At 42.0% G+C, this 13,496-nt stretch overlaps 1 protein-coding gene across 5 annotated transcripts in view; it reads right to left on the reverse strand.

Moving 5' to 3' along the window:
- Nucleotides 1-810: 810 nt before the first annotated feature.
- Nucleotides 811-13,496, reverse strand: part of PHRF1 (PHD and ring finger domains 1) — a 72,085-nt gene continuing 59,399 nt past the window's right edge. For 4 of the 5 annotated variants that reach the window (XM_039536467.1, XM_039536465.1, XM_039536463.1 and 1 more), the window contains exons 14-18: nucleotides 9,951-12,761; nucleotides 8,547-8,623; nucleotides 7,646-7,906; nucleotides 5,829-5,957; nucleotides 811-2,584 (exon numbers count right to left, since the gene is read on the reverse strand). In XM_039536467.1, coding sequence (XP_039392401.1) covers nucleotides 2,447-2,584; nucleotides 5,829-5,957; nucleotides 7,646-7,906; nucleotides 8,547-8,623; nucleotides 9,951-12,761 — 3,416 coding nt within the window. In that variant the 3' untranslated portion in view covers nucleotides 811-2,446. The remainder of the gene's footprint in view (nucleotides 2,585-5,828; nucleotides 5,958-7,645; nucleotides 7,907-8,546; nucleotides 8,624-9,950; nucleotides 12,762-13,496) is intronic. The other variant, XM_039536468.1, reaches the window with a different exon arrangement.

Consider the following 13,496-nt stretch of genomic DNA (forward strand, 5'->3'; position numbering starts at 1 on the left):
GTTACATACACATACCAATTACCAATGCTAATGAAGGCATAAGAGGGTAGCATACTGCAGGGGTTCTCAACCTCTTTCCTTCTGAGGCCCCCGCAACATGCCATAAAAATTCCATGGCCCACTGGTGCCACAACTGGTTTTCTGCACATACAGATTAAAAGCCAGGACCAGCACTAGGGGATAGCAAGCAGGGGAATGGCCTGAGGCCCGACGCAACAGGCAGCCCTGCGAAGCGAAGTTGCTCAGGCTTCCGCTTCAGCCCTGGGTGGCAGGGATTGGGCTTCAGCTTTCTGCCCTGGGCCCCAACAAGTCTAATACTGGCCCTGCTCTTTGGTTTATTTTGGTGGACCCCCTGAAACCTGCTCAGGGTTCCCCAGGGGGGCCCGGACCCTGCTTGAGAACTGCTGGCGTACTGTAGCAATTATCCTCACAAATCCCAGGCTGTTTACACACATTGTAACGCCCTGTGTTACCTGGAGTGTCTCATTTTTTAAAATCAAATAGTAACATAGCAACTCAGAATCATGACCCAACCACAGAGCTCAGATGGAAAAGAAAGCCCAAGGTAAATACTGGAAAGATAAGATAGTTGAAGATATTCAGAAGGGCAATATAAGAGCGGCTAAGGAAGTTCTGTCACATGTGAGGCTTTAGTTAAACACCTTGGCCCAAAAAAAAAAAAGGCTCAGATTTATTTATATAATAATAATAATAATAATAAATAATATCACCTGTAGGGTGCCTTGTTCTTGGCAAATGAACCTGCCATCAGTAAGGCACAGTGTATCCAGATGTGCTCCAAGAGGTTAGGTAAGCATTCGTCTTTTAATTTTTACTACACCTACCTTCCACAGCTTCTTACAGTCATATATATATTCTAATTCTTATGTGAGAGTCCTTTCCTGATCTGTAGCCTAATCGTTTTCTTACACATAATTCCCTCCCCTTCCCAAACAATAACATGGACACTGATCAGTTCAGCATATTAAACCCAACCAAAAAACCAATACCCTAAACCACTCATCAGCCATTACTTTCTAGGCATGTGTCTTGGAAAAGATTTGCGTCAACCTGATTCTGCAGTACCCGGGGACAAGCATTGCTATTATGAAGACATCCAAGGTGTTCAGGACTCATTACATGTACTCTACCTCAATAATGTGAGCACCAGCCATTCTAAAAATAGGAAACATACTAATTCAAGAAATTACACACCCAACACAAGGGGTATGTTTACACTACAGCGGAACAGCTATAGCACTGTAGCTGTAACGTAGATACTTCCTACATCGAAGGAACGGATTTTTCCATCAATATAGGTATTCCACCTCTCCAAGAGGTGGTAACTAGGTCAACAGAAGAATTCTTCCGTCAAACCATCCATAGCCACACAAAGGGTTAGGCAAACCTAACTACTTTGCAGATGGTATGAAATGTTTCACAGCCCTGAGTAATGTAGCTGGGTCAATCTAATATTTAGATGTAGGCCAGGCCGTAAAAGGAAACCTCAGGTTCTATTTAAGACCCAAGAGTGGAGATTTATACAGAATAGCTACTGAAAGAGTAAGATGCAAGGATAAGGACAAATAAATGACACTTTCTGCATGGCTAAAACCATTCAAAATAACTTTATAAATTCTGTCACATTTCTGATTTGTACATCGTTCTCTCTCATTCCTCAAGCTTGTTACTGAAAATTCACAATCTTTGCTCTTTGTTTTCTCTGAAAGGCAGCTTAGTAAAACGCAAAAACAACCATCGGCACATTATTTACAGAATTGCAACATAATCTGCCCCCCTTCAAAAAAATTAAGATTCTCATTAACAAGATACTTCCAACAGAATGTAAATAAATGCCACATCTTGAGCAGTGTTTTCTGAAGACAATTTATAAAGGTTAGCTCACTTTTGCAACTCCTGAACGACTGAGAGCGAGTCAAAGTTTCACTCACCATCGAGCAGGCTAAAAATACCACATTTCAAGTATTAAATCAACGTATGAGAAGTTTTTAAAGAATCCATAGTTTGATAAATAACACAATGGAAATAGTCTCTCTCTTTATGTACTGAATATAAAAATGGTGTCCAGTTTTAAACTGTTAGCAAGACAGGTGCACAGACCAAAAATGTGATCAAAGTAAACCCTAAAAACTGTAGCAACTTGAGAGCCCCCAAAGTTTAATGTTTTCTAAGTCTCTGCTGAACTATGCTGCTGGTTTGGGGGCATTTGATTTCTGTCGTTTGGATCTACCACTGTAGTTCATGCAAGACAAGAAATTCTATTCCCACGTGGAAAACAATTCAAGCTTCCTTCGGCAGACAAATCCTATTACATCCAGCTTCTTACGTCTTCTTTTCAATGAGATGCAACTGCAGGCTATTTATTCCCTCCAGAATAATGTCCTTGGTCAGAATAACCCCAATTTGTCTCATGATGGGTCTTACTTCAATTCTCCATTTCGTGCAGATCTTCTTCAGTGTCTGTCTTCTTGTGTTTCCTCATATGTTTGTATTTCTCAACATATGCCTTTACCAAATTGGCCACCTTCATGGGATTGATTTCTCCACTTTTGCTATGACAAATCTACAAGGCAAAAAAAACCAGGTCATTCAGTTAATAAATATTGTTACAAGTGTCCAGAAGGGTGAGAAACAGGTGTCAAAAGTTCAGACCTGCTTTCCCAATTATGCATTCATTGTGTAATATGAGAGACTAAACTGATAAAAAGCATAAAAAATTAACATGTGAGCAGACAGCATATAGCACTGTGTGCACTCCAAGTCTATCCTTTAGCTGGCTTTAGTGGTAACTCAAACATAACAGAACACAGATGTCAATCTAAGCTTGCTCCGCAGAAAGAGCTCCTCTGAGGTTTTCCCTGGAGGGTTTCTGTCACTGGAGCATGATTCTCATCATTTCAGAGACTTTGACTCCTCTTATGTACCTACAATGAAGCTTATTGGACATAATGTCAAAGTGGCTTGGCAAAAATCTCTGCGTGTCTATGCAGAATTCAAAATCCTGACTCAGAGTGACCCAAAATAAAAACACAAAAAGCTACATTTAAAAGAACATTTTACAATTGCAAAGTCAAATGCTCAAAAGTTAGGAAATGCCAGAATTCAGGTTGCCTGTGCAACCTTAATTCAGCCCCCTTGTGTTTATGCGTTTGATACAGTCTTTAAACTCATGATTCACATATTATATGTTCCACAGGCCTCTAGCCTCGATCGGCTCTAGCAATGAATCAGGGTTGTGTAGTGAAGCAGCCTGTTGTCTGTAGGATCCCCAGCTTAAATGTTTGCAGAAGTTGGAATGTGTGCAATGAAGGAGTCAGGAGATTGCAGGAAGAGGAAGGACAGACAGTCTCATGGTTAAGGCAGTTGAATGCTACCTTAGAGAATTGGATTCCATCCCGGCCTTTGCCACAGAGTTTCTAAGTAATGCTGGGCAAGTTACTTAAACCAAACTTTTCACAGGTGATCTATAATTATGTGTTCCTTAATTTCAGAGTAGCTGACTTGCAAAAGTGCTGAGCATGAAGTCAACAGGAGCTGTGCTTTGAATGTATGAAGTGCTATATAAGACTAAGAACTCTGAAAAAAAATCAGCTCCTTGGTTTCTCAAATTGGGCACAAAATTGTGGATTCTTTTGGCTTCTCGTGCCTCAGTTGCCTATCTGCAAAATGGGGATAATACCACTCACCACTACACAGAGGTATTATGAAGATAATATTTGTGAAGCACTTGGATACTATTCTAATGAATGCCATTAAAGCCCATGAGGAAATTAATAATTGTGTCTTGGAAGAAGAATTTCATTAGTGAGCAACAAATAAGGCCTAAAGCCCCACACAGAACAGTAAGCATAAAACAAAATATTAAAAGCTGCTCAAGAACTGAGCACTGTGCTGCATGATCATGTAATTAAAGGCAGCATCATAATGAATACACACAAAAGGGCTGAATTCAGGTTGCATAAGCAACCTAAATTCTGGCATTTCCTAACTGAGTACTTGACTTTCCAACCTTAATGTTTTTTTTAAATGTAGTCTGTGTGTAATTTCCTAGGTTCTGCAACAAAGCAAATTCAAAGTATAGAAATTCAATTACGTGGCATCATGTACACACTCCCATGGGTCAACAGCAGGGTTAAAACCTTTACATCAACTGCACAGACCTAACAGACTACCTGATAGTAGTAAGCTGTCACCCTCTAAGGGGACCAGCACTTAGACTAGGATGAGACACATACTGTGCCAGTAGGGTTCACTGATATTTGCTGACAGCAGAGAAATGGTGAGACTCAGGAATCTCTGATTCTATTCCAGAATCTGGAGGTGAGTATCATCTAGTAGGCACAGACTATTTTGCCTGTTTCCCTGCACGCTTGATCCCTTCTGCCCTGTCCCAGTCCAGTTTCTTATTTATCTCTGGCTCCCTATTCCAGTACCGTTCGCCTTTTCCCCCCCCAAATCTACAGTTCCACTCATCAGTCCCCAGTCTCCTTGCCCCATCGGTCCTAGTAACCCCCTCCAAGCTCCCTAAATCCCAATTTCTCCCACATACTGCCAGTCTCTCCCTCTCCCAGTTCCTTGTCCACTCTCTCCCGCTTCCTCCTCACTGACTCCCACTCACAGTCAGTCTCATTCAATTTCAGCCTCCTTTTGCCTACCCCATCCCTGGCTCCTTGCCCAGCCTAGCCAGCCCAGTCTCCTCATCCAATATCAATGGTCCACCCCCAACTCTTGTTCTCCACCCCTCCATTTCCCTCATTAGCTCCTAGTTCTAGTCTCCCTCCCCCTGGTTTCAAATCTGTCTCCTTGCCCAACCAGTCTCAGCCTACCCTCCCCTGCAGCTCCCAATCTCAGTCTCTTCCCAGCCTGTGCCAATTTTTCTCCCCCAACCATTCCCTCCCAGTCTCAGACTCGAAGCCTGAATCTAACCTTGCTCTCCCCCAGTCCAGTTTTTATTCCCTCTGCATTTGAATCAGACGCTTCCTCCACGTTACATGGATGCCAGCAGGGAGGAGTCATTGAGAGTGCAGAAGAGACAGGCTCCCTGCCCTCACTGCCAATGCCCTGCCCACCCCAGAGCAGTTGGGAGCAACCATTCCAAGGAAAATCTGACACTGCCCCTGGAGCCCTGGGCTGGAGGGAGCATGCTCAGCCACTCTGTGGAGATGGTGCATGCACAGCCTGGTCAACGCTGAGAGAGGCTCAAATGAGCTCAGTGAAGTTAGAATCTTCTACCATTTTAGAAGCTAAAACTAAAGTCGTCCAAGTATGCACAAACTGCGATTTTTCAAAGGCTTACAACTTGGGCAGATTTTCAGGGGGATGGCAAACGGCACATCCTTGATGCAAAGGCCACCTCCTGCCAAATTTCAAGTCCCTGCTCCAAATCTTGGGGACATGAGCTGTTCCAAGAAAAGATCACAGAATTTAGCAGGAGAAAAACCAACGTATACTTCCCTAACTCATTCTTGGAAATGAGACTGTTTTGGCTGAAATTTTCCAAAGAAAAATCTGGAAACATGGAAAATCTCAGCCCAACTAGTTAAAGCTTGGCAAAGTTATTAGCAACCGAAAAACAGGGTATTAAAATAGGAAGTGTCATAGAACTTTAATAACAGGTGATTCTATCAGCCCTGCCTAAAACACCTAGTTCTTATGTCAAAGCTTTGAAAGATCTCATGCAGAGTTCTAGAATCTGCCACTCTGTTACAGCATGCAACTACAAGAGCTTATAAATGTAATCCAAGCTTTGACACCTAACTGTCCACAGTTCCCCTTCTGTTTTAGAAGTCAACATTTCCTTTTTTTACCTTTTGTACTGCTTTTCGGAGAATATCTTTGTATTCCTCCTTGGTAATCTCCCTCTTCTGGTAAAAGGGCTTAATGGCAAGTTTCACTTCTTCCACAGCCCTCTCCTGCATGTGGAGTTTCTTCATATACTACAAAGCACAAATGAAGAATGAGTAACCCAAGATTATCTGTAAGCAGTCTCCTGAGTCCAGCCCTATTAAAAAAGTCAGCTGACAAAGTGAAGATTTATTTCAAGACTTAGAGTTACAAGTGAAGTGAAACCCACTTATACTGAACTAGAACGTTGTGCAAACTACAATTCCTGCTCCAGTGAACCCCAGTGTTAAATTACTCTGAGAAAAATGAGGGTTCTACTGTATTTTGACAGTCATTCCTCAATTCACTTGTTTATTTTTTTTTTGGACTAACCTCCCTAATCCAGCAGCCTTGAATGTGAAGCATCCATCCATTGATAAAAAGAGTACCTAAAAGGCTCTGAGATTGTTTATGAAGGCAAATCATAGCTGGGAAGAGAATACTTCAACTTCAAATAGCTCTAACATTACACAGAAAAGATGGGTAGTAGAGAGGTCTCCAAGGTATTACAAATCACATCAAAAGCAGCTTACAATTCTTCTGTTGTAACTGAATTCACACTACATAAAAATTGCTGCTCAGTCATGGATTTTCAGTGTTAGTAAGCCTTTTTTAATGGACTCAGCAGTAAATATAGTAAAAGTGATTTTTAGGACTTGCATATAGGTGTTAATAACTATTACAGGCCCAAAGATAGATAGTGAATATAATCAAGAAACCCAACTCAGCATCAAGGCAATGGCAGTGGATATAATACAGGCAGAACAAGTAGTAATGAACTTAATCTATAGCAAAGGAAATTAAGTTATGTTAGATAGTTATCCCTATTATTAGAAAGTGTTTCCTGCTAAGTACTAGAATAAGTTACTGAAGGAGGCTGTGGAATTTCTGTCATTGGAGGTTTTTAAGAACAGGTGAGAAACTACCTGTGAGGGATGGTCTAGGTATATTTTGTCCTCCCTCAGCAAAGGGGGATGGACTAGATAACCTCCTGAAGTGCACTCCAGCCCTACATTTCTATAATTCTCTAACTAAAGGATCTAGACTTCTGCTGTACCCAAATTATGTCCATTTCAAAACAGAAGAGAATGAATTCAGTCGTTTATACAAGTTTGAACATTCTGGCTTTCAGGAATTTACCATTTGGTAGTAGGTCAAGCATCCCAAATGTTTTAAATTGCATTCAAAGTCCCCCGCAGAGAAATTTCACACTTGTGGTGGTTTGATGCCAATAAAAGCAAGAAACTGATGCAGTCCTAGTCCGTTTCACTGTGATGGGCAGGGGAGAGGGGTAGGTGGCTATGCAGAAAAGAGCCTCACCTCCTCTTTCTAAGAGCATTCAGCTACAGCAGAGTGGTCTAGCAGAACCTGCAGAGTGAAACTAACTAGGGCAGAGACCTAGGAAGGGGTCTGACACAAAAAAGTTGTCACACAGAGGAAGACCCAGATAAACCAAAGACGAGCTTGGTCCAGTGTTCCACTGGTAGCACAGTGATCCAAAGCAAAGTTAGGCACTCTGTGGCAGTAGGGACAGTAAAGTCACATGGCATGAAATAATATTTGTGACCCTAAAGCAAGTTAAACAAAACAGAACATCTCATTTATCTCTCATTTCTAATTATAGTGACAAGCCACAGAAGTGTTGCTCCTGATTTATGACAACACACAAATCCCTCAGTGGGATTGGCACAGCCTGAGTACACAACTCTAGATATATGTTAACATCAGGGCTTTCACTCACTTCTTCATTTTTTGTTTTATCCAGTGGAGGTTTAGGTGCTTTGATTTTCTCTTCCACGTCTCCAACCGAAGCAGTCTGATTTCCTGGTTCAGAAGCCGTAGCCAGGCTGTCTGGCTCTGGAGTCAAACTCTGTCCTGCCACACAGCCAAGCAGAGGAAGACTCCCCTGCATTATGAACTGAACTGTGGGCTGACTGACTGGTGCATAGGGTGGCAGACTTGAGGGCAGAGGTGGTGTCAAAGGTATGTTTTGACTGTATACCTGTGAAATAGAGACACTCTTTGGCAAACGCTTCTTGATATTACAGTGCAGAAAAGCAGAGTTTAGGAAATTTAAAAGCAGCTTTTACCCACTGAAACAGAGAAGTGACTTACTGCTAAACATTTCTTTAAGTCAAAAGGGCTGAGGTTTCCATGCCACAGCAAGACTTCTGTGCTCCAGCAGCCAGCACTACTCCTACTCAACGTCTCACTGGTGGGCAGCACAGATGGACAAGCATGTATAGTATGGACCGTGGCCAAAAAGCTGGGTTTTACAGCAAGACAATTTGTTCCCCAAAAGCAAGATTTTGGGGGGCAAATAAATGCTGGAAAGCAGAAGTTATAAGTATATTGTAAAGGAATGAACTTTGATTTTTAAATCTAAGTGTGAGGACAGTTTGAAAGAATAAGCAGTTACTGGGTTGCTGAAGCGCATGGGCTGTATGGAATGTACTACACGCAGAGGAAGGAGCAGAATTCTGTAATGGAAGGGGCGGGGCACAATGAGGTCACGGATGAGGTGGAATGGCCTTCCATGACACTTCGCTTTTGGAGTGGGAACCAACCTGAGAGGAATCTAGATCAGGAAACATAGGCTCAGGAATCATATAATTGGTTGGAGGAGGCTCATTTAACTGCACCTGATTTAATGTTTGGCTCAAGTCCTCTGCTTTCCAGGCCCCTTCCTTTGCTCTCTGAAGTTTGTAAAACGGCACCCCTAAAATTCCCAAGAAAAAAGCATTTAAGAATAGTGATAAACCCAAACATCACAAGTACAAAGTGAGCTGTAAGAAAGGCAAAAATCTAGTAATGTGCCTGGCTAAGAAAGAATTCTGTGCAGTGACTAATTTTATATTTCACAACTTCTGCTAAGTGAGGATTTTCAGATGCAAAAAGAAAATCTGATTATACACACTAGCCCACATTTTCAAAAGTAACTAGTGATTTTGGGTGACCAGCTTGAAACACCTGAATTTTAGAGGCTGCTCATCACTTTTTGAAAATCATGCCCCATTAAGATGTTTGTGATGCAGTTCTCCTCTGTAAGAGGTTTAACAGCCTAACAGGGACAGCCCTATGTTCATATTGTCTCAATGATTTCCATATCACATGTGCTAAGCGAAAAGATGGATTTTTCTCCCAGTCTTGCAAACTCAACCTGGGCTCCGAGTTCAGCTGGATTCCTTCCATCACAATCATACCCAGCACCGAGGCTTCGCAGGACAAAGAAGGTCTGTGGCTACACCTGAACAATCTCACTGCCTTTCAATTACGAGCCAACAGACACTTGTGCAAGCTTATTGTTTTACTGGGTTTGCACAAGTATAACTGATTGGAACTTGTCAAATAATTCAGTTGATGCACAAGAAGGAACAAAATCCAGTTACATCCCTCTTCGCTGTGTTAGCTCTGCAGGGCTAACAAGAGTGAAGAGCTGGTCACTTTAGACAATGAGAGACCTGGTCTGCACCTAAAAATTAGATTGACCCAGCTACATCACATAGGGCTGTGAAAAATTTCAACCCCTGTGTGATGTAATTAATCTAACCTACCCTCCACTACCCACAAAGTAGATGCAGCCAGGCTGATGGAAGAATTCTTCCGACTACCTAGCTACTGCCTCTCAAGAGGGTGGGTTTACTACAGCAATGGAAAAACCCCTTCTATAGCTGCAGCAACTATCTATGCAGTGTAGTTGCAGCTGTGCTGCTTGTAGGGTAGACATACACAGTTATGACAATGACTTTTCTTCAGAGTTTCACTACAGAAGTGCGAGACAGCTTTCTATTTCACTGACACGGTCCCTTACAGATAACATACTGAGTGCATTATCATTATGGATATGATTTTGTCACAGTAAAATTAGGCAAAATTCACAGAGAAGTCATAGTAAAAATGTACAAAATCATGGTATGGTCATGGTGGGGCTGAAGCCCGAGCCGAAGTAGTCAAAGAGATCTGCTAAAGTCATGGAATCTGTGATCAAATTATATCCTTAGTTATGACTTTTTTTTCCGGCAAAAAAACACAAACAACAAACTTACTTGGTGTTTTTTCAGCAGTCAGTGCATCACTTTCTTCCTCTTGTAAATTCCATGTAACCCTTTTCACAAGTGCTTTAGCTTTCAACACAGGACCCTGAGGTACTGCCTCCAGCTCAGGCTTATTTACATCATTGGCTTTTTTATCTAACACAGGGCACTCATCATTAGCATCTTCCACACACTCTGCAACTTTATTTTCAGATAAGCTTTGGGTTGGTGTTGCCTCACTTTCATCCTGCACAATAACTTCCTTCTCTTGAGGTGATTCTATTAGAGATGGACACTCTTCAATATCTTCTATTTTAGTTGCAGTCTCCTCCAGGTTCACACTATTGTGGCTACTAACCACAGCTGAATCAGTCCCATCTATTAATTCCCTCTCAAGGGAAGCATCTGTACTGTCATGTGAAGCAAGAAAACTTGTGTTCTCTGGCAGCGGGGGGGCAGCTTCATTTGTAAATTCCTCAGAGATCTGCTCCATCTCTGCACTCTCTTGGGCATTTTCATGTTGTACAGCAATCTCTCTCAGCGTCTCCTTTTCAGGTATGAGGGCTGATTGGGGGTTTAAGGAAATGTCTTCTGGCACTGGCTCTTCCAGCTCTTGTTTCAAAGAATGACAATGTACAAAAACACTGGATACATTGTCATCTGACGACCTCTGATCCTTCTCCGGAGGAGGAAGCGATGACACCTCTTTTGGCTTGTGCTTTCTTTCCTTGGAGCGTGATCTAGATCGTGGCCTTTTCCCCCTAGATTTAGTGCTTTTGTGCTCCCTGGACCTCGATACAGAGGGCGACCTAGATCTCCATTTTCTCCTTTCCCGTGACCTGGATCTTGATCTCTTTCTCTCCCTTGGCCTTGAGCTACCATCTTTTTTATCATATCTCTCATAGCTTTTGTCTCTCCTGTGCTTCCGCCTTTTAGTTCTCTCAGTGCTATTTGATCGGGAATGCTCTCTTCCTCTTGATCGAGAGCCAGATCGCCTTTTCTTTTTTCGGCTTTCATAAAACTCAAAAGAAGAGCTATCAGGACTCCCTGAGCGTGACCTGGATTTCTTTCTGTCCCTGGACCAGGAACCTTTTGCTTTTTTGTCTTTCGTTTTATCCTTTGCTTTCTTTTTTTTCGATCGTTCATGACTACTGGAACGATCACTAGACGACCTCCTGTTCTTGGATTTCAATTTGTGCATTTTGCTGTAGTCCTCTTCAGCTGACCAAGAGGCGGACCTGGAGCTTCTTTCCTTCGAGCGTGTTCTCGACCTGGACCTTGATGGGATTCTCTTATGTTCTTTGAGGACTGCCTTTTTTCTTTTCAATTTTTTCCGGCTTTGGGAGCTGGAGTTTGACCGGGATCGGGAACGTGACTCTCTCTCCATTTGTTCTCTTTTATGGATTTTTTGCTGCTCATCATTACTAGAGTGGCTATCCGGCTCCAGCTTCACATTAGCTCTAGCTAGGTCTTCTGCATCAAAGAACACCCTAGGACTTTCTCTACTTTCTTCTTCTAAATACTCCAGGTTAGAAGTTCGTTTGACTGCAGATGAAGTACAAGGCCTGCTTTGAGATTCTTCCTCATCCATTTTTTCTTGTTCAGTATCGGAGATCTGTTCCACAATCCTCCCCTCTATTGTCACATCATCATGAGACTCTGTGTTACTTGATGGAACATCAGATGATTCAGCACCCGATCCAAAGATATTTTCTAACATGTAAGGGGTAAAACGACGTACAGTTTGAAATGTTTGAATTCTGGGACTTTCAATTGAAATGGTTCTGGTGATGTTTGTTAGCGGCACTCCTGAGACAAGCCTTTCAGGACTACTGTTTGTTGAACTTGAATCTGAGCCTGTTGGATCAAAGGGATCGTATAATATTTCACTTTTGATCTGCTTTGGTTTTTTAATTGAGAAGAGAGGGGAAGGATTCTCTTTCTGTTGCACTTTGTTGTCTACAGGGCGGAAGGTATTACAAAACCCAGGATTAGACAGTCTGCTGGAATGCCCTGCATTTCCAGGGATATTAATCTTAAAGCTCTCAAAAGAAGAGCTTACACCTTTACTCCTTGATGACCCCAACAGTGTTGTACTTCCATAGACACCTGTATTTGTGGAAAACGAGCCTCCACTTGTATGCGTCTGTTGTTGAGATTCCTTTGTATTTGACTTGTTGCTTTCCATCTTGCTACCTTTTCCTGACTGATTAGTACTCCCTTTGCCAGTCAGCTGGGTTATACAGGAATTGGGGATGTCACAGCTTTGGTTCCCTGAAGGTTCTGATTCTGAATGACTGCTGACGATTTCCTTTTTAATCTTTGGTATCCTGGGAAGCTCAGAGATATCAATCCTCTTGGGAGCTGCTGGTTTTAGCAGCTGTCTCACAGCTACACTTTTTGAACTCAAATTAGAGTTACTGTTGAAGGGTTTCGAAGATGTGGAGCAAGAGGGAACTGCATGTTTAGAATTCCCATTAAATCTAGGCATTTCATCTGATTTTAGACCAGGTCTGCTCGGATTTGCCACACTGAGAGTCTGAACAGATCTAGGAGTCATTGAATATTCTAATCTAACAGCTGCTCTTCCCGTTGTTGTCTGTGCAGGGTTCACTGCCTTCTTGAACCTGCTTAATGAGGATGATGTTGAAAATAAGCTTGATGAGGTGGGTCTGGTGTGAGGATTCAGCTCCAATGAAACTGAAGGTTCTGCACTGGAGCTGCTTGCTGTGGTCCCTGAGTGCAATGTACTCGGTTGAAGATTTTCTCCTGATCCATCTTCCACTCTCAAGTGACTAAGTGAGTTTCTCTGCAGTGACGGAACTAAACCATACAAAAGAAAAAGAATCTTTTCAACATTTAATCCTTTTACTCCAAAACGAAAGGAGCATTAACTCTGTACTAGTCTTAATCTTCCCGTTTTGCCTCTGGAAGAATCCTTGGCAACAGCAAGCCACCACGCCTGGTACCATTTTAGTCAAATGCTCAAGGCTTATGTTGGACAATGGTGTCTTTGTGGTAACCAAATATCACTAGTAGAGTAGCAAGTGCACTTGGAAACACCGAAGTGCTATATAATGAGACTCTGGCTAAAAGATTAGAAACAGACTGATTAACATATGTGGACAGTGATATGCGGGGAATTAAAGGACAAACATAGTTTTTAAAGCTAATTAAGATTTCAATATGAACAGATATTTTCCAAGATAAGAATGATTAAGTCAGAGAGTGAATGTACCTGACTATATGAATACAGCACCTACTCTACCAAGTATTTAATTTAATTTTCTTGCCCAGCTCCTCATCACTGTACTTTGAGCTGTCTGTTCATACCATTCATCATGTATTTCACAAATAAGAATATTTCACTTCCATGTGAAGTTCCAGGAAAATTGGGTTTTAAGGTCCCTTTGCTTCATCCATTTCACTGAGAGTTGTGGCAAATGACAAAGCAGCTACAGTGAAGTACTTATATATAGGGCCCTACCAAATTCACGGCCATGAAAAACATGTCATGGACTGTGAAATACGGCCTTGTGTGTGCTTTTATCCTATACT

This window comes from Mauremys reevesii, linkage group 4 (assembly GCF_016161935.1).
Source record: "Mauremys reevesii isolate NIE-2019 linkage group 4, ASM1616193v1, whole genome shotgun sequence".
In the NCBI taxonomy this organism is placed as follows: Eukaryota; Metazoa; Chordata; order Testudines; family Geoemydidae; genus Mauremys; species Mauremys reevesii.